We start from the raw sequence: 27,673 nt of genomic DNA on the forward strand, positions 1-27,673 counted from the left end.
TTGTTATTTGTAGTGCTTTTTCCATGCTGTATTAGTACACTTGCTAATTGCCTTATTGTACATCTTCCATTCTTTCATGATACTCATTCCAGGATTCTGGAATCCTGTACCAGCTTATACAGGTTAAGTGGATGGGTACCATATATATTTGGAGTCACTTCGTTGTCTCCAAAAAGTGTTTGGTTGACTTTTTCAGGTTTTTTTGCTGTATAGTCTGTAGCTCAAGTGTCCATGAAACACACCCTTTTTATGCAGGTGTCACTTCACTGGGGCATGTCCAGTAAGGAAAGGAAGCCTGTTGTGACTCAGTTGATTCCTGCTTATTTTCCACAGTACTTTAGCCTTATTAGTACATGTCCGTATACATCTTGCCATTTCTTTCATTGCCACATATTACTTGATGACCCATACAGGTGTAAAACTGTTATGCCAGTCTGTTGAGTTTGATGAGAACCCCCTGGCTGCTTGACTATCTGTGCATTGACTCGCTAAAGGAGGGAGATCCAGTAGGACCTCTATAGCTGCCGTTGGTTTGCCCCTCATAGCCCCTGTGATTCCGAGGCAAGCAAATCTTCGCACCTTGCTTAGTTTGAGGATGGTACTTGTTTGGTGCATCTTTGTGCACCATACCACTGATGTATATATAATTGTTGGTTTTACTACCATGTTAAGTCCAATATAACATGTTTGGTTTTAAAACCCAGATTTTTTGCATTGCATTGCATTATGTCTCGGTGGGCTAAGATGACTAGGTCATCCGCATAGCCCAGGATATGATGCATGTTGTTACTCAGTCTAGCTATCAGTCCATCTATGACCAGATTCTTAAAGAAAGGAGATAAAACAGTTTCTGGCTATCTGTGCTGACACTGGATTCCCCAGCAATGTTGCGTATATCACACGGCTCATCAGCATACTTTAACAATCAAGAGATATCATAGATATGATATCAAGAGATATCATAGATATGATATCAAGAGATTTCATAGATAGAATTATTTCCGTTTTAATATTTATTTCTCTTTTTAGAACATGATAGTAACTGGTTCAGGTACTGATTTAGAAGATGGAACCGGTAATGTAGAAAATATATGGTGTGATATAGAAACTCAAAAGTTTTACTGTGATTTGCCTGAACTGACTGTATTTCTTCCTACAGCATTTTTAAACAAAGGGCAAACTCCTCCTCCAGCTGAAACTGCCGTGACGGAAGAAGTTTTGGATAGCGATTTACCTGTAGAGGAATTGGAAGATGATAGTAAGTCATTTAAAGAGTTTTTAGTTTATTACTGTCACTGTATATTTTTAGAATGTATATCTTTAGAAACAAATGTAGAAATATATACTCGGTTCGCTGACCCTTAGTCTAGTAAATTTAGTGATTATTTTTGGTTACGTTGGATAAATTTTGACCGGCTGGTGTAGATAGATAAATACAGTAAGTTATAGATTAGTATTTGCAAATGAAAAGTTTTTAATTAGAATTAATGATTATTCGTATCCATATTATTCATGATTATTCTTCTTTTTTTCAATGAAAGAAGTCTGCAACAGTAAGTTTATTTGGGTTATTAATAGTGAGAGGTAGAAATTGTTGTGTTATACGTTTCTGACAATAAATCTGTCAAAATCATAGACGTATAAATAAAGTAAAAAATATTCACAAGCTGGGCGAATGGCCTGTAGTTACCATACTGGCCGTATATACATACTAATTAGCTATAAATTATATATACTCATTATAAACTCTGTAAAAAATTACGCAGACTAGTACATCATCATTAAGTATCTAATCCACATGTAAGGTATCAGGAAGTTTAAAGTAAATACTTCCATACTGTTTATTGAATCTGTTCAGTTCATAGTTGTTTCAGCCCATAATATTCAGATGATTAAACTTAAGCATATTTGGAAATATCTTTGAATATAAGACTCAGCATTCAAGGCTTGTCCTCAAAGTAAGGCTAACATGTGCTGTTGAATTCCCATCCATAGAAATCCGTCAGCAAATTTTGGTTTTGCTTTAAATTTAACTTTGTACATTTTTGAATATCAGAGGTGCAAAATCCATTGCTGTCTTTTATTTCAGAATGTGCTTTAAATGTTTCTCGTCATCTAGTTAAATGGTTAAATCATATGAGGAACATAGTTTGAAAAGGTTCTGAAATTGTATTCTTATGGCATGTCTAAGTTATGTAAATATTATGTTTATAATGAATTAAATTTAGTTGATTGTGGAAAATGGGAATGGAAATAAATAATCAATGATATTATATATATATATATATATATATATATATATATATATATATATATATATATATATATATATATATATATATATATATATATATATATATATATATATATATCACATTCACGACGGGTAGTATTTCCATTGAAACTGTTTAAATACGATTCGGGCCCCGGGCGTTCTGTATCAAGATTTTATTCATATACTATTCGGGTCTCCGGCGTCCCTAATAGTGCCTTTTTTTAAACGTTGTTTTTTTCATATAAACAAATATTCTTAAAATTCTAATATGTGAAATAAATGTCGACAATTATGTTTTAAATACAAGGTTTTATCAGGAACTAAATATAATAAAAAATAAGACTAATTTTTAAAAGAAAAAATCTATTTTATTTATAAAAGAAATACCTGGACAAAATTAACAAATATGCATTAAAAATTAATTTACATGGTTTTCGTTGAAACAAGGTAAACAACATCCTGGCTGACCTGTACAATTAGCACAATAGCTGATTACTTTTCTAACTTTCATATCTGCTTCTTGACTTAAAAGTGATTTCCGTAACATTGTGTAACATCCTACACACTTTTTCCTTGGTTTGCGTCCTTTACCCTCCGGTTTTACAAATGTATGGATTTTCGTTTTGGTGTTTTATTTATTGTATCTCTAGTATCCGTAGTAACTAATGACCGAGCTAATTGCCTTCTAAATTGCATCATAGACAACTTTTTTCCTGTGGTTAACTGAAAAACGACCCATGCATTTACAACACACGTTCCAAAAAGCAACTCGAAACAAAGCTTTCGATACCATTTTAGTGATTTCCTCAAAACCGTAAAATAGGCGGACATTTGATCACTTATATCCACACCTTTTTTAGCTTTATTGTAATCAATAATACATTTTGGTTTTTTTATTTCGTTACCTTTTCTATCTTTTTTACCAGTTTCTACAAGGATCGCTTTATGTGTGACATCAGAAGTGATCATCAAAACTGGTCTCTTATCTATCCACTTTATTATTCTTAAATTCCCACTTTCTTCTCCATACACCTCAGATTTCTTCATCTTTCTTTCAAAAGATTTTGGAATCCCTTTTCTATTAGATCGAAGTGTTTCGCAATATTTGATATTTTTTAGATACAATTCCTTCACTAAAGAAATGCTGGAATAGAAATTATCAGCGTTTAAGGTTCTGCCCTCCTTCTGGTCTAAACTTAAAATTAATTTTAGTACAATGCCTTCTGAATGATTGCTACTGCTAATATTAACCGTATCGTAGTTTTTACCTGCATAAACTATCATATTGTGCGTATACCCATCTACTGTACATAATTTGTCTAGTTTGATGCCATATTTATGTGTTTTATTACGAATGTACTGTTTGAATAACAATCTGCCTCTCCAAGGAATCATGCTTTCATCTATTATAATCTCTTGGCCAGGTGTCAGACAGACTTAAAAGTTTTCCAGCAGTATATCAAGCAATGGTTTTACTTTGCAGAGCCTATTTTCACTAGCAACGGTGTTATCGGAAAAATGTAGATATTTGAGCAATGTTAAAAATCTATCACGGGGCATGATGGAACTTACAAATGCATTATGAAACATTTCGTCTTTACTCCAATAAGCACTAAGTGTCGGCAAAGGAACTAAGCCCATTGTTAAAATGATTGCAAAAAATGATAAAATTTCATTTTTATCGGTATTACTCCATTCAACTCTCTTCTTACTTTTCTTTTAAATATCTAATTTTTGGATTGCATTAGTTTCTCTAATAATCAGTTCCAAAACATCGTCGGTTAAAAAAGCCTGTAAGCATCTAGCGGTTCTTTGATATTTTCCATATTAACATTTAACTTTTGTGTACAAGTTGTTACAAACGGGTCGAGTTTCCGAAAAATAGGCCTCCATAGGTCACATTGTTGACTTTGAATGTTAGTGACATTTTGGTCAGAGTATTGATTATCTTGATCCCCTGCATCTGAAGCAGAAAATAAATCTGATTCTGCTTCAGAAATTGACTCTTCTTCAGAAGACGGCATGTAGTTTGTATCTATTATAGTCACTTGATACTTCGATATCAGTTCTTTCACACATAGTAGTATTCTCAGAGGGGCCATATTCAATTTCTTCTTCTAACACATCTTCCCTAATATAATTGTCTTGATTTACTGTTTTTTCATGAGTAACTCTTGTAACCATTCCAAAATAATTTCCATTTTGCTCTTGTAATGGATTATTACCAGATTCTTCCGAAAAAACGGAACATGCAGGTGACTCGTCATAATCTACTAGTTTCTGTACAATAACTTTTGGTTCAGAAGATTGGTTTTCTTTGTCAGTTTCGAAAGCTAGTTTTAATATTTTGGTCGCTCTTCTATCCATTTTTGAAACACTGGAACAAATATCATGTTTGTATAAAAGGCACAGTGCAATGAAATAAACAATTAAAAGTTTATTTTACAATCCAAAGCATCTTTACACACATATATCTATATTTTATATAGAGTCTACCTTGTGTCTTACGAATAGAATCATATAGTATTCAGTTATGAAACAATGGAGAAATATCTGTGTCTAAAATGGTTTCCGATTCCGAAAGCTCGACCAAAAGTCAAAAGAGTGTTTCTATAACATCCCGGCCAAACCTACTGACTGCAGCCCTAATAAACTGTGTTGTTTGTATATATATATATATATATATATATATATATATATATATATATATATATATATATATATATATATATATATCTTCCTATAGGGTTCCTGTCGTTAGCTTTTTAGCAATCATGTTGTCAGGCATTCGTATTATGTGTCCGGTCCATCTAAGTCGCTGTGTTTTAATGAACGTTACAACATCTGGTTTATTAAAGAGTTAGTATAATTCGAAATTAAATCTTTTATGCCACTGTCCTTAATCCACTGATTTCCGCCCTGTATGTAAGGACCGGCTTCATCAGTGTTTTGTATATAATAATTTTAGTTTTTATTTGGATATTTCTTGAGTGGAATTGTTTTTGGAGTCCATAGCATGCCCTATTTGTAAGATTCATTCGTCTTTCAATGTCTTCGCTTGTTTTATTGGTAGTAGTCACTAGCGAGCGAAGGTATGTGAAGCTGTCAACACGTTCAAAGATATGACTTCCAAATGCTGTTTCCCGTTCCTCGTTTGCTATAGGATTCTTAGTAACCAACATGTACCTGGTTTTGTCTTCGTTGATGACTAGACCGACCTGTTTCGCGGCCGTTTCGAATTCTAGGAAATATTGTTTAACATCTCGGTTGCTACGGCCTATTATGCCAATGTCATCTGCGTATGCTAAGATTTGTATCCATCTATTGTAAATAGTACCGCCGTCTCTAATTCGTGTGTCTCGGACTGCCTTTTTCGAGGCAATGTTAAATAGGAGGCATTCCCTTGTCTGAGTCCATCCTTTATTTCAAAGGATCGAGAATGTTCTCTCTGTATCCTAACGCTGGCTTTTAAGTTAGACATTGTCATTCTCGTTAATCGGATAAGTTGTTCTGGTATACCAAACTCACTCATTGTTTGGTATAATACTGTTCTCTTGACAGTCATATGCAGCCTTGAAGTCGACGAATAGGTGATGGGTTTCGATGTTAAATTCTAATGTTTTCTCGAGGATCTATCTTATTGAATGAATCTGGTAAAATTTTTATTTTTCTGGAGTAAATCCGGCCTGGTTTTTTCCACCTGAGCCAACTGTGTAAACTTGTAGCCTTTCGTAGAGAATATTTGCTAGTCTTTTGTAAGCAATTGTTAACAGATACCTCTGTAGTTGTCACACTGTAGCTGATCGCCTTTTTTATGTAACGGGAATATCACGCTTTGAGATCATTCACAGGGCGTGGTCTCATTTTACCAGACAAGAAGTAAAAGTTTTTTCAGTGCTTGTAGCAGGGCGTCGCCACCATTCTTGTAGAGCTCACTACAAATTTGATCAGTTCCTGGTGCTTTATTATTTTTAAGCTTTTTAATGGCTTGGGCAATCTCTTCAGTGGTTTCTTCAGTCTTTCGTTTGGGTTGAATATTCCAATCATTGTGATCTGCTACGGTGTTATCATCATCTTCGATATAACGGCAGTAAAATTTTGCTTCGAAAAATTCAACCCATCGGTTCAAGATTGAGGCCATATCAGTTAGGATATTTCCTTCTCCATTCTTACAGCTCCCTATTCTTGGCTTAAATTCTTTACTTATTTTGTTTACATTTCTATAGAACTTTCTAGTTTCGTTGTGATTTCTTAGCCATTCTATGTTTTCTATCTACTATTCTTCAAATTGCCTTCTTTTTCTTCGATGTAATATTTTATCTTCCCTTTCTAGGGTCCGGTATTCCTCCTTTGCTCTTCTTGTGCATCTAGCTTGATTTGATTTGTCTTTAGGTATGCTCTATTTTTGTTACCTGTTGCCTCTTGGCACTCCTCGTCAAACCATTCGTTTTGTCTAACTGGTTTGGTTTTCCCAAATATTTCTGATACCTTCTCAGTTATTACATTTCTACAGTTTGCCCACAATTCGTCCACATTTCCCCCCGCTTCCAGGCTCTCTATTTCCTCATCAATTTGTCTCCTATACTCTCTCGCAACGGTTTCAATGCGCAGATTATCAAAATTAATTTTGTCATGTTTCATGTGTTTATCCTTCTTTAGATTTGATATTTTTCCTCTGATTTATCCTATTACAAGAAAGTGGTCACTATATATGTTTGGACCTCGTTAGCTTCTGACATCCATGAGGTCGGAAGAATGCTTTGCATCTATTAGGATGTGATCTATCTGGTTAACGGTTTCGTTGTCAGGTGATTTCCATGTTCCTTTGTGTATTATTTTATGGGGAAATCTTGTTCCTCCTACTATCATGTTTTTAATGGTACTAATAAACAAAGTTTATTAGTCTCAACCCGTTATCATTGGACTCTTCATGCAAGCTCTCACATCCTATAGTTGGCTGGAAAAATTGCTCTTTGCCAATTTGACCCCAGCAATTATTTTCATGTTATGACGTGGTCATCGATCATATTTTTTGTCTAAGGTGTCGTAGAATTCATATTTTTCGTCGTCTGTCTTTTCTTCCATGCGTGCGTGTACACAAAGTATGCTATAGTTAAAGAATTTTCCTTTAAGACGTTATAGATAACATATTCTGTTGTTTATGGGTTTAAAGTTAAGGACTAATTGCTTTGCTGTTTTACTGACTACAAAACCACTGCCAAACTCTTGTCGGGTGCTATGTCCGCTATAGTATATATTGTACTCTTTTCTCTCGATAATTCCTAAACCAGTCCATGTTATCTCTTGAATCGCTATTACACCGGTTCTCATTTCATCCAGTTCTTGCGTTAGCAATTTAAGAGTGCCTAGGAGATAACATCGTACGTTCCATGTGCAGATCCGTAAATCGTTTGTCGTTTGCTAGGTCGTCGTGAATTAAACAGTCCGGCTTTTCTTCTTTGTGCTTTCATAACAATCAGTTTTGTTTAAGGGAGAAGGTCGTTAATTAACCTTTTGCCCAATCCCCTAATATTCGAAGGACCATTTCTGCCGCTCTCGTTTGCCCTGACTCTGCTTCCCACTGGGTTTGTTTACCACAATCTTCCACAGATTTGCTTAGGTTACCGAGGTTCACCGCAGTGGTCAAAGTCGGAATCGAGTAGGGGAGGCTAGTGACGCTAACAGAATACAGCGTCATATTTGCGCTTCACTACATTATTTAAATTCCATATATATATATATATATATATATATATATATATATATATATATATATATATATATATATATATATATATATATATATATATATATATATATAACTTAAGAGTGGCATTAATCTGAATAAAGTACAAGCCTGTGCATTAAGTGAGCATTCTGTCACGATTGGTCTCATGCCTAACTATGACCAAGTAGAGATATTGAGAAGGGAAAGAAATCATAACAAAAGACTGTTTCTAAAAAAGGGTTTAATTAAAACTACACAAAACGTCTTGAACAAAAGAGCAGACATTTAGAATCTAAGTGCTATATACAGTAATCTACTATCAATGAAAAAAACAACCATATAAAAGTCTCATAAAAATTACACAAATTAGAGGGGTTATTCCAAGTTCAAATGAAATCAATTGTTTTTTGGTAATATTAGGCTGAGGAAATATTACAGGTAGGTACATATTACAAGAGGAACTTTGTTTAATATTACGATTGATTAATATACATGGTGTTCCATTTAAAATAGGCCTCATATTACACATTGAATAATCCAATAATGAAACTTTAAGTTTTGAACACCCTGTAAAGAGAGAGATGTTTGATAATCAATCATGGAATATCTTCAACGAATATCCAACTATTTAGATGTAAGAGAAAAGTTTTTATAATTGCTTAAATAAGTTGAGAATGACTCTTCTGTTAAATCTATACCTTTTAAGAAAAGTCGACATAACTCAGAACTCTGTATACTTAAGTATAGGGAACCCATATGAAACTGTACCTTATTTTTTGCGGACAATTAGAAAATACAATGAAATACATGGTGCACAATAACTTTGATACGCCACAATTTATTAGGACATCCTATTATATTTTAAAATAATTTTAAAATGTAGCTTTTATCAACTTAGGAACTATTAATGTAAAAAATTTTTTAATTCTTTTATCCTTTCGCTATAATCTTCCGTCCCTTTAGTGATGTCTCACCCTGTATATGTCAAAAACAAAAAATGTACAAATCCATTTCTATTGTATTTGTCGTCGCTTTCTCGCTCTTTTCCATAGCGAGGAAGCAAATAAAGAACGCTTGTGTCGAATTAGAATGTAAATATTTATAGAAACTTAATATAATATTTCGTCCACTGATAAGCGTTTTTCATACTAAATTGTAGTTTATCCCTCTTGTCGTGCAGAGGGGCTACTACAGATTTGCTTCGCAGTATATATTAGTTAGTCAAACTTCTCAAATGCCTAAATTAAACAAATATTATTTTAGGTAAAGCAGAAGAACCTCCTATTACCGAGGAAGAAATAGAAGATCCAACTTCAACAACTGCCAGCAATAAAATAGTGTTAGAAGCTTTTTTAAACAATTTACCTAACTGCGTAAACAGGGAAATGATCGATAATGCAGCAATAGATTTTCTGGTTACATTAAACAACAAACATAATCGTAAGAAATTGGTTCGTAGTTTGTTTGGCGTTAACCGCACCAGATTAGATCTGCTTCCGTTTTATGCACGGTTTGTTGCTATTTTGCATCCTGCAGTTCCCGAAGTAGGAAGCGAGTTATGTCAAATGTTACGACAGGATTTTAAGTATCATGTTAGGAAAAAAGATCAGATAAATATAGAATCGAAAATTAAAGTCGCTAGGTTTATAGGTAAGTCAATTTTCCTTTCAGTTACTTTTAGTTTTTTGATATATGTAAATGATTATGACGAAAAGATAGGCAGTGTAATGAAATATAGCTTAAAATGGTTGATACATGAAATTTTAAAGTTTCAGACGCAATGGAAACGATTTTATTATTCAACTGTATGGTTTGAATATATCTTTAATTATACAGAAAGTCCCAATAGCATTAAATGCAAGTGCTGATTTTGAGATCAGTTATTACCCAAGTAAGCGCTATGGAAGCAATTTAAAAGAAAGCGAATAATACATAAAAAATGAAATTATCCATGCTTGGAATAACCTTGATAAAATAAAAAATGACGAAATAAGAAGATTTTTTGACCTCAAAGGCCAACATAAATATACATTTAATAACACTCGTGGACAAAGATCTATGATAGATTATGTTATAACTAACAGAGATATACATCCATCGAAAATAATTGAGTTAATATGCCTCAACTCAGCAGATGTAGGTAGCGACCATAGCCTAGTATTATGTATAATAAGATTCATCCTGAAATACTTCACACCCAAGAGAGCGGCGCCAACACAAAAAAAAATCATTATTAGAAATCAAAATATTAGAATAATTTTTATTTTAATGGGAATAATAATAATAAACATTAATGTTTGTATTTTGAGAACGATTTCCGAAGTGGAAATTGAAACGTTAATAAACTTACTTTAACCTTTAACTGTGGCTTATTCCCATTTAAATAGTAAGTACTTTAAAATGCCACAAGAAAATAGCTTTAGAACAATATTAAAAAATAATAGAAAACGACAACATCGAGGAATATTGGGAAAACTCAAAAATAACATAATTAACGCAGCAACAGAATCACTGACATATCAAAAAAGAAAATACCATGGTTTAGTGAGGAAGTTAAGACAAAATGTGAAGAAAAGAAGAAAGCCTTTTTACAATACAGAACACAACAAAACACAACAGGCATACAACCACTATAAACGAATCAGAAATGAAACGAATACTTTAGATAGACGAATAAAAAGGGAACACTGGGAGAGCTTCTCAAAACAGATGGAACACGACTTCTACGGAACACAAAAATAAATATGGAGAATGATCAGAGGACAAAGAAAAGAGATGAACGAACTAATAAAAACGAAACACATTCAGAAGGAAACATGGGTAGACTACTTTCGATCTCTATTTGCCAAAGGTGGCGATAATGAACCACCAATACCAGAGGTGACGACAAACGAAGAAATAAATATTGAGGAGGAAGAGGTAAAGAAAGCATTAAGGAAATTAAAAAATAGAAAATCACTAGGAGAGGACAGAATACCGAACGAACTCCCAAAGTACGGAGGATCAAATCTGACCAAAAAACTATTAAAACTAATCCAAAAAATAATAGAACAAAACAGAATTCGTCAAGAATGAATTTCAAAGCATCCTGTGGCCTGTTTGCGGAAAGCAAAGTAGTCGGGGCACACTTTAAACTGTTTTATTGATTTATTAGCAATAAACTACATACTAAAAACAAGTAAGAAAACTGTAAGAGTTCTTTTCGTTGTGACCTCGTCGTGTGATCATGTTCTGACAGACCTCAGCTGCTCTGATCTCTTCTTCTTTTCTCCGTCGACGTTCCATCACTTCGGTAGCACAGTCAACCCATGTGTGGCTGGAGGTTAACTGTCAATCTGCCACAGGGCTCCCCTCCAGTGAGGAACCTGCTGGTTTCGAACGGCTATGTTGACTTGTGTTTCTCATCAGACGGTTGGCATATGCATGTTCTCCCTGCAACTGTTGGGCCGCTGGAATATATGCTGGTTTGAGCCAGTCCATGGAAATCCGCTGAGGAACATTTTGGACATCCACTGTTAAAAACTTATCACTTCATTCTAACACTCTAAACGGGCCAGTATAGGGAGGTGTAAGAGGAGGCTTCACTTTATCGGTCCGCACAAACACATGACTCGTCGTCTATAGATCCGGATGGACAAAGGCAGTGCGGGCTGAGTGGTTGCTCGTCGGTACAGGACGCAATGCTCCCATGGTCTCCGTAGTCGTTGGACAAAACTATGCTCGTCGGGTGTAACAGCACTAGGGACAAGCAGCTGTCCAGGGAGACTCACTGGGGTACCATACACTAACTCGGAGGCTGCACATGCAATATCTTGTTTGAAAAAGTTTCGAAGGCTTAGCATGACCAGAGGGAGGGCTTCAACCCACGATACTGTGTCCGCGGCGATGAGAGCAGCCTTGAGTGTTCGGTGGAAACGTTCAATACATCCGTTTGATTGTGGGTGGTAGGCAGTGGTTTTAATATGTTGTACACCTAGCAATCCATTGAGCTGGCGAAACAACTGGCTCTCAAATTGCCTACCTCGGTCCGTTGTTATGGTTGCTGGCACGCCAAACCGGGATATCCATCCCTCAAGAAGCTTCTGCGCGACAACTTCGGTTGTAATCTCCGAGATAGGTATGGCCTCTGGCCATCTTGTGAAACGGTCGATAATTGTGAGCAGGTATCGAAAGTTCTAATTTGCTGGAAGTGGGCCCACGATGTCGACATGTATGTGTGCGAATCGATCATCTGGCATTCCTAGAGGTGTCACAGGTGTAACAGTGTGACGTCCGATTTTGGCACGTTGACATTGGATGCACTCTCGTGACCACTGATTGACTTGGCGATTCATGTTATGCCACACAAAACGTTCAGCAATGATTCGTAATGTAGCAGCATGCCCTGGGTGGGACTGCGTGTGGAACTTTAGGAAAACATCTCTTTGGAACACTGTTGGCACATAAACTCGTATACGACCATCTTGGACTGAACAATAAATCGGCCGCTGGCTATCTGGTAGAACTATGCGTTGAAGTTGTAAGGAACTGGCAGGATCGTTCAGGGTCTGTTGAAGACCCTCATCTATAGTCTAAGCTTCGGATAGCCGGTCATAGTCAATAGTAATGGGTGTTGTGATAGCGTCTACTTCAGGTCGTGAGAGACAATCGGCAACAATATTGGCTGCGCCCTGTATATGTCGAATATGTTCTAGAACTGACATGTTCAATTGGGCATTTGGTGCTGGAAAGACCAATTCAGTCGACGCGGCCAAGAGTTCTTTTACCTTGGTGAAAGCTGCTGCAGCTGCTGATGTTAATGTTAGTTCTTGCTGCTTTTTCTTTTGCTGAGACAATAACTCCGTTAGTGGCATTAGCTCATTGGCAGCATTAGGTAACCAACGTCTGTAGAAATTGAACATACCCATAAATCGTCGTAGCTGTCGATAGGTCGTAGGTTGTGGAAACTTACGAATCGCGCTAACTTTAGCCGGTAATGGACGAACGCCAGTTGGGGATACCGTGGCACCCAGGAAGTTTACTTCACGTTTACGGAATTTTGATTTATCCTTGTTGATTTGGAGTCCATTTGCTTCCAGAATTCGAAGTACTGATGCCAGGTGTTGCTCATGCTCAGTCTCAGTCTCCGAGGCAACCAAGATATCGTCAATGTATACATACACATATGAGCATTCTCGAAAAAGGTGATCGAGGTATCTCTGGAACGTCTGGGCAGCATTTCGCAAACCGAACGGCATTCGGAGGAACTCGTACAGCCCAAAGGGGGTTATTACAGCCGTCTTTTGGACATCCTTCGGGTGGACTGGAATTTGGTAAAAAGCACGTACCAAGTCGATGCAAGAGAAAATTTTCTTACCATGTAGCTGGTTAGCAAAATCCTGGATGTGCGGTATAGGGTAGCGATCTGGTTTCGTCATGGCATTTAAACGGCGGAAATCTCCACAGGCACGCCATCGTCCATTGGACTTCTGAACTAAGTGAAGCGGACTGGCCCAAGATGACTTTGATGGTCGGATAATGCCTGACTGCATCAGCTCGTTGAATCCTGCTCGTGCAGCTTGAAGACGGTCTGGTGGAAGTCTTCGTGGTTTAGAGAAAACTGGTGTACCTCGAGTCTCAATATAGTGCTGGACTCTTTCAGTATCCTCTGGTATAGCAACAGTTGGATGATCATAGGGATGTGCAGTGGATAAGCCTACTTCTGGCACCCTAACACGACGAGACACACAGGTAATACTGCTTGACATACTTGGACTTACTAGTCGTTTGTTTCTCATGTCTACACTAATGCCATGGTACGTCAGAAAATCGGCTCCTAGTATGGGTGTGGTGACATCTACGACTACAAATGTCCATGTTTTACAGGTTGGCCTAGACCAAGGTTTAGTGTGAGCTGTTTCTGACCATATGTTTGGATGCACGATCCGGTGGCAGAATACAGGCATACAGTGCTGGGCTGAGTCGCAGTGCAGATTTTACGTGGAAGCACACTTAGGTCTGCCCCTGTATCAATAAGAAATTGAAGTTGGAGAGCACTATCGGTAATGAAGAGGCGGCGTGGTATGTGAGGGGCTGCGGTTGCCGCCATTACTGCGCCCTTCGATCGTTTTTTGTAAAATTGCAGGGTGGTCTACATTTCTTTGCTTGTGCACCAAATCTTCGATGGTAGTAACACTGTTCGTTAGATGATGACTTGGTACTCTTGGTCATTTGAATCTGTTGCCCTTCTTCAGCTACAGTTAATCTGTTGGATAAAGCATTCACTTGGTCACTCAATGCAGCCACTGTTTTGTCTAAGGTAGAGCTTTCGGTAACAACCATGACTGGAAAACTGGAACACCGGAGGTACGTAGCAAGTTCTTCTAGGTCTCCATCAAGAATAGATATAACGCTTCGAACTGAAGGTGGTAGGCGGTCCAACCAAAAATTTTTGAGAACTTGCCTACTAATGCTATCCATGGCCAAAGCTTGCATTCGATGGAGTAGTTGAGTGGGTTTTAGGTCACCCAGAGTGAGTTCCATCAACTTGTGGATCTTTTCATCTGAGCTGGTGCCATACCTGTCGAGAAGTCGAGTTTTTAGTTGTATATAGGCATTGCCAGCAGTGGGATTCTTTACTATGTCTGCTACTTCTATAACTACTTCACTGTTTAAACTAGCAACAGTATGGTCGAATTTACAGTTGTCAGTTGTGATTTTGGCTTGTCGAAACTGCGCTTCTAGCCGGAGAAACCATAGTTCTGGTTCAGTGCGCCAAAACTCTGGCGCTTTAATGCCTACCCGTGCAATTAATTAGTGATCATCGCCTTCGCACGGTGTAATATTCATATTGTTTGGCATTGTTTGGTCGGTGTTTGTCATAGTTGTGTATAAAACGTTTTACTTACAGTTTTTTTTTTTCTCGGGGTCACCAATGTGGCCTGTTTGCGGGAAGCAAAGTAGTCGGGGCACACTTTAAACTGTTTTATTGATTTATTAGCAATAATCTACATACTAAAAACAAGTAAGAAAACTGTAAGAGTTCTTTTCGTTGTCACCTCGTCATGTGATCATGTTCTGACAGACCTCAGCTGCTCTGATCTCTTCTTCTTTTCTCCGTCGACGTTCCATCACTTCGGTAGCACAGTCAACCCATGTGTGGCTGGAGGTTAACTGTCAATCTGCCACAATCCTAATCATCATCATCATCATTGGCTCCACAACCAATGGTGGGTCTTGGCCTGCTCAAAGATACGTCTCCATTCTCTTCTATTCTTCGCCTTGGTTTTCCAGTTTCGTACTCCCAACATTCTCAAGTCTTCCTCCACCTGATCCTTAAATCGTGCTCTGGGTCTGCCTCTCCTTCTCACTCCTCCTATTCTTTGGTTATAAATATGTTTTGGCGGCTCCATCTCATTCATTCTCTCTATGTGACCTAACCACCTCAGCCGCAAGCATCCTAATGCCTCTCTTCAAAATGGGAGACAAATCGGACCCGGAAAATTACAGAGGAATTAATTTATGAAACACAACACTAAAATTAACAACCAAAGTGATAACAAATAAACTGAATGAAATTATAACACTAGCAGAAGAACAACGAGGTTTTAGGTCGGGAAGACCGACCATGCACCGAAGCTATATTTATAATGAGAAGTGCAAGAGAAATCATTAGAATACAACCAACCGGCATATCTATGTTTCGTGGACCTGAAGAAGGCATTTGACTGGGTCAAATTAAAGGATGTTATCCACTTATTGTACGTAAGACAGATGCCTCTAGGAATAATCAAAATGATCGAAAATACCTACCAAAGCAACACAATAAAAGTAAAAGTAGAAGAACTGACCGGTCCTATTGAAGCAGGCAATGAGGATGATTTACAACGTATTCTGCACTAATTTAATATAACCGCCAAAAAATTTAACATGTTAATTTACCCAAAAAAGACCAAATGCATGGTTATAACATCAAATTTACTAAGATGTAAATTGGAGCTGGAAGGTCAGATAATAGAACAAGTGATGGAGTTTAAATATCTAGGCATCACATTATCTATCTACAGAGAGCTCGAAACTGAAGTGGAAGATCAAGTGAATGAGCAAACAGAGCCGCAGATTGCCCGAATAAAACCATATGGGGAAATAAAAATATCGGGAAAGAAATAAAAGGCAGAATTTACAAAACAGCCATCAGTCATATCCGACACACTTAGAAAAATTGATCGTAAAACACTATGGAACAGAGCTAGAAGCACAGATATACGACGTAGATGTAAGGAGGAGAACATCAAGAACTGAGTAAGAAATAGAAGAGTAGAATGGAACGATCATATAAGCCGAATGACAGCTAATAGAGTAGTCAACACAGCAAGAGACGCTTCCCCATTAGGAAGACGATCAGTAGGAAGACCACGAAAACGATGGAACAACAACTTACTGGAGGCACATTGAAAAACAGACAGTCATGTCTATATAAAAAGAAAAAGAAGAAGAACCAAAGTGCCCGACGTAGACAGTATAGCACGGGAAAAATAGAGATGTACTACAAAATAGCGGTTTATACGGGTTATTCAATTTTTTCGAAGAAAAAAATGTTGCCCGTATTTTATTACTTTTTCTTACTTAGCGATGACTCAAAAGAGTATCGAAAAATACATCTTCAATGTAAAATTTTCTACCGAACATGATTCCGGTGTTAAAATTAGCCTAACTATCAAGGAAAATTTGAAAACTCTTTTTCTTAAAAAAAAAGTATATTGAGGTAAAAATAAGCGCAGCTCTTATGCCAGAGGATGAAATGGTATTACATTCATATGAATGGCCAAATTCCCAATTTTTCCGAAATTGTACGTTTTTTTTTTGAAAGTTTTCTGCAATTTCTCCTTATTTTCTCAACCTAAATGCCACTCTGAACACAGATTTGGATTCTCCACAAAATTTTACATGAAATAGTCTATTTTAATATCATTTTTCAGCATATAATTAGATGTCTTCAGTAATTGAAAAAAATCGTTTTTTTGTAATTTGTCACAATTGTAATTTATTATTTGTTAATTATTACAACTGCAAAATACTACAAATTAAATTACTAAAACTTATATTTATTTAATCTGTTCTCTGAAATTTTTATTTACACGCAAGAATTAAGTGTCCTGAAAAAAGACAAAAATCCTAAAATAATATGATGTGACATATAATACTTTTTCCTATTGCTTGAAAAATATGTATTAATGATAAAAATTATTTGCGAGTAGGAAAATTTTAAATAACGAGCTAACTGGCTCACTGTTTCAGTGCGTATGGCTTTTAATGCCATTTAAGAATGGTGGCTTCTTTAGTCCCCTCAGCTTTGTATTGAAAAACGTGTAGTATGATGAGGTGTTTTTGTGTGTTATTGTGCCTCTTCGTATTATAATTAGATCAATTGCTAGCTCAATTTTTGAAACTCATACATTATATTACATTTGTTTTTATCTGTAATTATAATTGTCTGTGATGGAAGTAATGGAAGTAAATCAAATTGCACTTAGATATCTCACAATTTTCTTAAGAAGAGTATTCTAACAACCAACCTATAATTATAATACGAAGAGGCACGATAACATTGTAAAGTATCTAGGATTTAAATAAAACTTGTCTGTCAATCGAGTTTTACAAAAAGGTTTGGAATTTTTTATGACAATGAAAACAATCTATAAAGCATTCGATAATAAACACGTTATCATACTACACGTTTTCTAACTACAAAGCTGAGGGGGCTAGACGAAGCGACCATTTTTAACTGGCTGAATCATAAGTCATGCGCAGTGCAACAGCGAGCCATGGAGTGCATTATTTAAAATTTTCCTACTTGCAAATAATTATTGTCATTAATACTTATTTTTCAAGTAAGAATATTTTATATACTATAAAAGTGTAATGAATCGTATATTATTTAGCAATTTCTTTACAGAAAACATTACAAATATATTTTACAGAAATTAATTTTTATAAACTGTGTATAATTATAAATAAAAAGTATTAGATTAATCTTTATATATAATTAACATATTACAATGATTACGTTATTAATATTAACATACTAAAATTATAAGCATAATTCAAGAAAAATTATCACATATAGATTTGATTTTCAAATAAAAAATTAATTTTTTTGGAAAATTTATTTTTAAAAGAAATTATTTATAACTACAATACATAAATATTTAAGTTACCTATCATTTCATAACCTTATCTTTTAATAATAATAACAGAAAAGTAAAATTTTGCAAAATAATTATTTATTTTTTGGGTTCAAAAGGGGTTGTGAGGCGCAATACAAGATGCTGTTTCCAGTTAGCATATCTAGCCTATCCTACTCAATTCCTATCCTCACCTCCACGAACTACGGCTTGAGCTGCACGGGCGAATCCCGGAGGACCTGAGCAACCCTGCTGGAGATTGGGTAACCAACCCCATTGGAAGACAGGGTCAGGGCAGACGAGGAAGGGAGAAATGGTCCTCCGAAAAGGGGATTTTGCTATGGACCAGCAATCCGTACATAGAAAAAGAAAGACGCTACGAATCGGATACTATTGCCTGGTTCAGGCCCAGAATTGCAACACATGCCATAAAACAGCTTCAAAAATATAAGATGGACGTAACTGAGATTCAGGAAATGAGATGGACAGGATCGGGAAGCCTGCAAATGGAAAATTCCCTGGTTTTCTGGTCAGGAGAAGAAGAAAGGCACGAATTTGGATGTGGGTTTGTAGTTAACTGCCATAATTGATTTCAAACCAATCAACAAGCGCATGAGCTCTCTAAGACTCAAAGGAAAATGGTTGAACCTAACCCTCTTCTCAATCCACGCACCAACGGAAGAAGCAAATGAAAACTACAAGGAGGAATTTTATGAAATTTTAGACCAACATTACACAACGTCACCCAGATACGACGTCAAAATTATACTGGGAGACTTAAATGCCAAACTAGGTAAAGAGGACCATCTTAAAGCGGTGATCAGCACACATAGCTTACATGATAACACTAATGCAGAAATATCATCAGCGCACACAGTCTGAGGGGAGCAGAAAGTGACTCTGACCACTTCCTGATCAGAACAAAAATGAGAAATAGGCTAAAGACGAGACAGCCAAAGCAACGCCAACAAGGAAACAGATGGGACATTTCAAGGCTCGATTTACCTGATAATGAACGCCAATATCAGGCACTGATCCAAAACAAATTGCAGATACTGGAAGAAGAAGAAACATCAACGCCAGAATTGACCATAGGCCAGAAATGGCAAAATATAACGAACGCCATAGAAAGTGCCGCAGCCGAAACTATAGGAAAAGAAAGGAATAACAAGAAGAAAAACCAATGGTTTTTCTCCAGAAAAGGAAAGTAGGCAACAGAGTGATAACTCAAACGAGAAGACTTTTGAGAAGAAAAAAGAAACAGTACCTAGAAGAGCGAACACAGCAACTGGAGGAGGAGCATAGAACCGGTCAGGCTAGACAATTTTATAATGCCCTAAAAACAATTAAGGGCAACACGACCAACAGCCCAAGATTTATAAAAGACGATGACGTGGACATAATTGCACAATCCTCCAGAGATGCAAAAGAATTTTTTACCCTATTCGAAAACGGAGCCAAGGAAGTTGGTCTGAAAGTCAACGATGACAAGACCAAGTACGTGGTGGTTACGAAGAACCCAAGACCAAGGGTTAGACAAAACGTAACAATCAATAAATACAACTTTCAGGTCGTCAAAGAATTCAAGTACCTGGGAGCGATCGTAACATCTGAAAATAAATATGAGAAGGACGTGGCAGCCAGAATCATTGCAGCAAACAGGGCATATTACTCATTAATGACCGTACTTAAGAGCGTACGCGCAAAATTTTGGGCCAATGCTTTTAAATGCAGTCATTTTTTTCGAATCCTGAGAAAACTAATAAGTATTTTTGAAAAATTTAAATGCAGAATGACAGATTACATTATTGCCGAGGGCCAAAAGTCCCTGAAAACTTCTATAATGTTTATTTTAATAAGCTACAGGGGTGAAAAAGAAGAGAAAATTAAGTGTAATTTTTAATTTCAAATATCTTATTTGAAAGAAACTTCTTGTTTATTCTAAGGGACTTTCGGCCCTCGGGAATAATGTAAACTTTCATTCTGCGTTTAAATTTGTCAAAAATATTTATTAGTTTTCTCAGGATTCGAAAAAAATAAAAGCATTGACCCGAAATACCCTCTTAAATCAAAAATACTCTCAATACCAGCAAAAATAAGCGTGTACAAGACAATAATTCGCCCCACAATAACGTATGGAAGCGAGACATGGACTCTGAACCAGCGGGAAACGACAAAATTACTGGTACTGGAAAGAAAGACACTGCGGACTATCTATGGGCCTTGCAGAGAAGAGACACCAGGAGAATGGAGAAGAAGACACAATGATGAACTACAGACAGTATATGGAGATAAAAACATAGTACGCTACATTAAAGCAAACCGAATAAGATAGGCGGACCATGGCGAACGCCACACTCTGGGAAAGGCCCGATGGCAGAAGGTCAGTTGGTCGCCCAAGAAAGAGATGGAAGGACGCAGTACAAAAAATCGGAATACAGCAATGGGAAATAGCTGCTCAGGACCGACAACAAGGGAGGCAAATAGTAAACGCGGCCAAGACTCACATAGAGTTGTAGAGCCAAATGATGATGATTATGAATTATTTATTCTTAATTATTTAAACAAATTACCCGGTTAAATAAACAATTCACAAATTGCCTGATTAAATCTTTAGAATCTATGCAACGAGGTACCCCAAATTTCAAAACGTCAATTTTCGTTGATTATAACCGGAGATTTTTATAAATTTAAATTTATCAATTTAGTTTTTAAAATAGTAAAATCTAGAAATAAAACAGGGATGACTCGGGTTCTAAGGGTCGTATTACATGGTATTTTTTAACATTTCGAATAAAACAAATTAACTTCCTATATGTTGATGTTATTTTAAATGTTTATAAGTTTAAAATCACAGTACTTTTGTAACCTAAATAGTTAAAGTAAATTGTCTAATCGTTAAATGATTTAATTTGATATCATAAGCCTTTCTCTTAAATTTAGTGCTTTCAGAATTCATGTATACCTAATAGTTAATAGTAGATAAAAGCTTACTGGATAAAAAGTTTCAATTTTGCATTAACTATTAAGTGAAACTTCTTGAAATTTTTATACCTGAATACATATGATATTGCCGCTATTATCACGCGAAGTTAAAGTTTTTTGTTTTGTGCATTTTTAGAAAAGTCATTAATAATTTTCAAAAAATGGACTTTTGAAGCTATTTTTGCAATAATTAAGCAACAGATTAACAAAAATAACTTTGTTTATATATTATTTGTAAGTAAAAAATTAAGTTTCATTTTTGCATATTTTGTTTATTACGTATTGTTATCACCAAATTTATCAAAATCTGTTGTTCGATACCTGTATCAGAGTATCACAAAAAAAGGCTTTTTATTTGCTAATTTCTCTGGTCTACAATTCTAAAATTGTTAATACACTTGTAAATAAAGCTCAATTATAAAAAATGAAGACTAAAAACTTTTCATCAATTCGTAATTGATCTTAAGAGGCTACATCAGCGCGTCATCACTATTAATTTGAGAAATAGTAGCCGCACCGTCTTTTGAAAGTTCTGCGAACCTTTGGCAACAGTGCGTCGGCAGTGCGTGATATTATCAAAAAGGAAGGCACAATATTGTGATAATTAGAGTTCGGATTTAAAAGTATAAAGAAACGCAAAAAAAGCATTACGATTTTATGAAAATATTTTATTATTTATTTATTATACAAAAAAGAATAAACATAAGCATATAAATTTTAACAAACATTTTTTTACGAAATTAGTATAAAACATCTTAGCTTAAGAATTAGTAAGTACCTATCATAAATTTAATAATAATATATTTTCACACTTTTTATTTACGACAACAGTAGATTGCTTATACTTACATTATTAAAATTTGTGGTGGCTCTAATTTCGATTTTCGAATCATTTTAGCACGGTTTTTACTGGACTTTTTCTTGGAAGGCGTGACTTTATCTTTCGCTTGAGAAATTTTTCTGTTTTAAAATAATTTATATTTCTAGAATAAAAAATCCTCCTAAAACTATACAGGGTGTTTCATAAAGGTATGTCATAAATTAAATCACGCATTTCGGAGACAAAAATAAATTGATTGAATCCAACTTACCTCAGTACAAAAGTGTACACAAAAAAAGTTACAGCCCTTTGAAGTTACAAAATAAAAATTTTTTTTTTACATTTTCTCCTAAACTACTTTACATTTTGTAATAAAATGGACACGTTACTTTCTTGTTCTGAAAGCATTTTTCCTACAAAAGGAACAACAAAATCTAAGCGCACAGAAAATTTTTAAAGGGGTGTGCAGCCATAAATCTCCCCAAACTTTTGAGTACGTTCAAATCAAATGAATTTTGTGGCATCATGTGTTCAAATAAACACATTATTTTTAAAACTTATTTGCCTTTTATCATTTTTTCGAAAAACTAGTTTTTTCCTAGTTGGCCATAAAATTACAATTAGTTTCTACGGGTACAATAATTACAAACAGTTCCATCAATAATAGTCAATAATTTGAAGCTATCATTTATTGTGTGAATAAGATTAATATTAAAAATTTTGATGGCCTACACATTTCAGGAAATGGCAGATATGCATTTAACTTTGAGTAAGTTGGATCAGATTAAATTATGATTTCAATAAACTATCGGGAATATCGTAAGTGAATGTCAAGGAAATAGTGCAGCCGCAAGGCGTTATGCAGTAAAATACCTAAACTCGAAATGCACCCGATAGACGATTATTTCTGACCACTGATCGTCGTTTACGGGAAACGGGTACATTCGAACCGCAAGTTGCTGGTAATAGTGGTCGTCCAATAATGGATGCAACTGATGAAGACATTTTAGAAATCATTGAAGAAGTCCCTGAAACAAGTACAAGGGTAATAGCTGCTCAACTAAATGTTCCTCACGAAAGGGTTTGGAGGCGTTTGAAGGATCAGCTGCTTAAACCCTATCACTTAACAACGGTTCAAGAGTAATTGGTTGAAGATTATCCTAAAAGGATTGGATTTTGCGATTAGTTGTTAATGGAAAACACTCGAAATGTTAATTTTATTAGAAATATTTTGTTTACCGACGAGGCTACCTTCAGCAGAAATGGAATAACAAACCATCATAACGAGCACATTTGGGCCGACGAAAATCCTCACGCCAAAAAAACGACTCATCACCAAAGGACTTTCAAAGTTAATGTTTGGGCAGGAATTGTGGATAACAATCTAATAGGCCCAGTATTTCTTCCCAACAATTTAAATGGTGATAATTATTTGCAGTTCTTGGCAAAAGATTTACAAGAGTATTTGGAAGAAGTGGATATTGCAATAAGGCAAAATATGTGGTTTTTACAAGATGGCGCTCCACCGAGTTACAGTAATGAAGTCCGGGAATATTTTTGCCTGCAGGCAGTATCCTGGTAGGTGGATTGGAAGGGGTCGTGACGCACCTATTTCTTGGCCACCCAGAAGTCCTGATCTTAATCCCATGGACTTTTGCTTTTAGAGGTTTATGAAAGAGAAAGTGTATTCTGTAACAATAGAGGACGAACAACAATTGAGGATTAGAATAATTGAAGCTGCAAATCAATTTCGTCAGGACATATGGTTTTTCAGCGCATTCGGTTTTCCTTATTAAAACGATACCAAATGTGTATTGAAGAAAATGGGGGTCATTTTGAACATTTATTATAATATCATATTTATAGAGGTTATAAACATTTTTTGTACTTGTTAATTCATTTAAGCCATATATTTAGTTGCACGTAATTTTTTAAAGTTTAATGAAAAGGGCCGTAACTCAATAAAAACTGTTTTTTGAAAAAAGTGATACGAGGCAAACAATTTTAAAAATAATGTGTTAAACTAATGATGACACAAAATTTATTTGATTTGAACGTACTCAAAAGTTTGAGGGGATTTAGGGCTGCACACGCCCCTTAAAATTTTTCTGTATGCTTAGATTTTGTTGTTTCTTTTTTATGAAAAATGCTTTCAAAACAAGAAAGTAACGTGTCCATTTTTATTACAAAATGTCAAGTAGTTTCGGAGATAATGCAAAAAAACAATTTTTATTTTGTAACTTCAAAGGGCTGCAACGTTTTTGTGTACACTTTTGTACTAAGGTAAGTCGGATTCAATCAATTTATTTTTGTCCCCGGAATGCGTGATTTAATTTATGAAATACCTTTTTGAAACACCCTGTATACTCGCATTAGAATTTGAAATATTTTTACTTTATTTGAAATATAACTATAAAACTCACAATTAATAATAATCTATTTTTTTCAAATAGTCCAACAACCTAGTTCTATTACACAAATATAATACATTCATTTTAAACAAACACTACTTCACTATGAATCAACAATAACGAATTCCAATATCTTAGAAAATAATATCCATAATCCACATCCAAAATAATATTCCAATATCTGGCTGAACAGATATCGATACAGATAACAGAGCAGAATCGTGCTATCACTTACACAAAAAACAGACGCAGGTGTGCAAATGTGATGGCGCTGACTTATTCTCTATGTTGCCAACTCACTCAGTTAAGTTCGATTTCTTGTTATAGATCTTTGATTTTAGGTGATTTTAGTAATTCCAATCTGACACAAAATCTAGGCATGGGATAAAAAAGGTTATTTGAAGAAAGTGTAATTTTTTGTTTTTCTTAATGACGGTACAGACTCGTTTTTGTAATATTTTATTTAGTTATAGAGTAATTTCCATAAACTAACATATTTCTCAAATTGGGCTCCGTACCGCCATTCTTTACTATATCACGTATGTGTGTGCCAAATATCTCGACAAAATATTAAAAATTAAAGCTGTAATCTTGGAACGCGTTTTCCGTCTTGATGACGCGCTGATGTAGCCTCTTAAATTTAATCGCTAGTGAATTTGAGTTATATTTAATCTAACTTATAAAAATGTTTTAGGGGAACTCGTAAAATTTAAATTATATTCTAAAATAGAAGCTCTCTACTGCCTGAAAGTTTTACTTCATGATTTTTCTCATCATCACATTGAAATGGCATGTAATTTGTTGGAAGTCTGCGGAAGATTCTTATACTGTAGTCCAGACTCTTACCAAAGAACTAAAGTGTATCTAGAACAAATGATGAGAAAAAAGGCAGTTATGGCATTGGATTCGAGATACGTAACACAGATTGAAAATGCTTACTATTATGTTAATCCCCCTGAAGTCGTTACAATTACGAAAAAAGAGAGACCTGTGATGCATCAATTTATAAGAAAGTTACTCTATCAGGATTTACAGAAGAATAATACTGACAAAATTATGAGACTTATGAGAAAATTAGATTGGGCCAATCCAGAAATTGCTGCTTATGCTGTAAAATGTTTGACAGGTGCTCATAATCTTAAATATTTCAATATTAGGTAAGTTGTTATAATTTATTTTTCAAAACATTATTTATTACCATAGTTAAGTATTAAAAATGTAGACATCATTGCCAGGTTGTGATCATAGATAATGTATCCAACTTCTATATTAATAATTCACATACAGTCAAATAGTCATAGGATACCGGATTTTTAAAGTATCTCATAAAATATGACAACGCTTACCAGTAGAAAACAACAGTAGATAATCGAAGCCGCAAGTTAGATAGAGATATATCAATCAGTCTGGACGTTCACTGCACACACAGCAGCTTATCGTTCACGTTGTTAAGTGAATTTTAAAAATGTATATGTACTAAAATAAGTATTTTTACGAAATGTATTTGAAACAAAATTACGTAAAGCTTATTTAGTTTTTAAAAATTAGTAACGTATGTAGGAGTTATAGAAGACATAATTATTTTAATTTGACATGTATGTAAAAAATAACATACCTATTATATGAGACATTGAGGGCTATGATGTATCGTTTATGTGAAATAATTACATGCTGTAAACTCCGATTTTAACACATTTATGTAAAAATTTTCAAATTGGTATGATGTAAGAACTACGTATAACGGGTTGCCTACCTTGATATGTAATTTATCTATATGTAAATGTAATTTTTAAGCTGTCTAAAATTAGGTGCCGTTTTCTCTCTTAGTTAGGTTATGTTATTGTATGTAATTTGTGGTAACAAGTTACTATTTTTTTATAATTATAATAAAATAAACTAATGGCTTCAATTAAAAAGAAAACAACCAGGAAACAATTGTAAGTGATGTTAGACTTCATAAAAATAAATAGTGCTTACTGGCAAAATAGTCAAGGAAGGCTAAGAAAGTAGCCCAATTGTGAGAGGAATTTGCTATCATGGTAAATACAGTAGATGGTGGCCCTAAAAAACAGGAGAACAATGAAGACATGTAAGAAGATTAATTTCTGTTACTATCAAATTTAATAAATGCTAAATTTTTAGGTGTTCAATGAGTGGAAGATTTTGCAACTCATTTCAAAGATTCATCTTGGGGAGCCCCAGATTATAAATACATTGGAGTTTAAAAGTAAAGATTAATTATTGATGTATTATGTTTATTATGGTGTATAATATTTTTCAGAAGGAGAAGGAAGTCAACCTGTAAAAATTAAAAATGCAATAGTTTTATTTAAAATTCTATAAACATATCCTTTATAAAATTTTATCTCAATTATGGAATAAACTGAATATAAACATTTTTATTTAACAATTTTATAACTCAAAATTTTTTAGCCACTTTGTAATATGTTTCAGATTTTTTGTTTTGTCTTGATCTTTGTGTTATTCTTTTTGATTTTGTAACTAATTATAACATAAATACCTACATATCATTATGAAATATACTAATTATAAACACTTTTATTTAACAACTTTTTTTTTTTTATTTTACAACACCGAAGTTTGCAGCAATAATACTTCTTCATATTCTCTAAGGTTTATGAGCACATTTGGACCATTTTGTTATATATTTTAGTTTGTTTTACCATTATCATTAGTCAACATCAATGCAACACAGGAATATATGTTTCCAGCTTTAACAAGGCTATAATGTAAACCTCTGTGCTTGTGCAAATAATTCTTTAGGACAATCCTCTATTCACCCCTGTGTCTACCAACTCTTCTTTACATTCTAACTCCAATAGATTTTAAATCATCGTCTAAACTGTCTTGATACCCAAGTCTTGGTTTTCTTCTAGTTTATTGTCCCATCAGCCCTCTTCTGTTAAAAACCTTTCTGACTGTTGCACCTACCTCTTGCCTGATGAAATGCTCTGCTTTATCCATGTAAGATATGCTACCTTAATGAATTTTATGTCAGGTTCTATACAACCCAAAGTTGTAATGCTTGTGCTACAAACCTTGTTCTTTGTAGTAGTATATTTTAGGTGTATTTGTAGGTTTACTTTGTGATATATTTTAGGTTTGCGTTAATTTTTGAAATTGTATTCTTTACTTGTATGTTTTAATTTTCCAAGGGTTTTAACAAATTTTGGACTACTTTTTAATATACTTTAAATTTGTTTATTTTGAACTTTTTGCAATTAATTGTAACATAAGGGTTTTATGTTTTTAAACATTTTTATTTAACAA

At 34.8% G+C, this 27,673-nt stretch overlaps 1 protein-coding gene across 1 annotated transcript in view; it reads left to right on the top strand.

The window, feature by feature from the left end:
- The window catches only part of Upf2 (UPF2 regulator of nonsense mediated mRNA decay), a 53,947-nt gene that overhangs the window by 6,028 nt on the left and 20,246 nt on the right, over positions 1-27,673 (top strand). Inside the window, exons 3-5 of the mRNA XM_072540373.1 lie at positions 1,030-1,258; positions 9,267-9,653; positions 25,077-25,539. Of these exons, the coding sequence (XP_072396474.1) occupies positions 1,030-1,258; positions 9,267-9,653; positions 25,077-25,539 (1,079 nt within the window). The remainder of the gene's footprint in view (positions 1-1,029; positions 1,259-9,266; positions 9,654-25,076; positions 25,540-27,673) is intronic.

Source organism: Diabrotica undecimpunctata, chromosome 8 (genome assembly GCF_040954645.1).
Source record: "Diabrotica undecimpunctata isolate CICGRU chromosome 8, icDiaUnde3, whole genome shotgun sequence".
Lineage (NCBI taxonomy): Eukaryota > Metazoa > Arthropoda > Insecta > Coleoptera > Chrysomelidae > Diabrotica > Diabrotica undecimpunctata.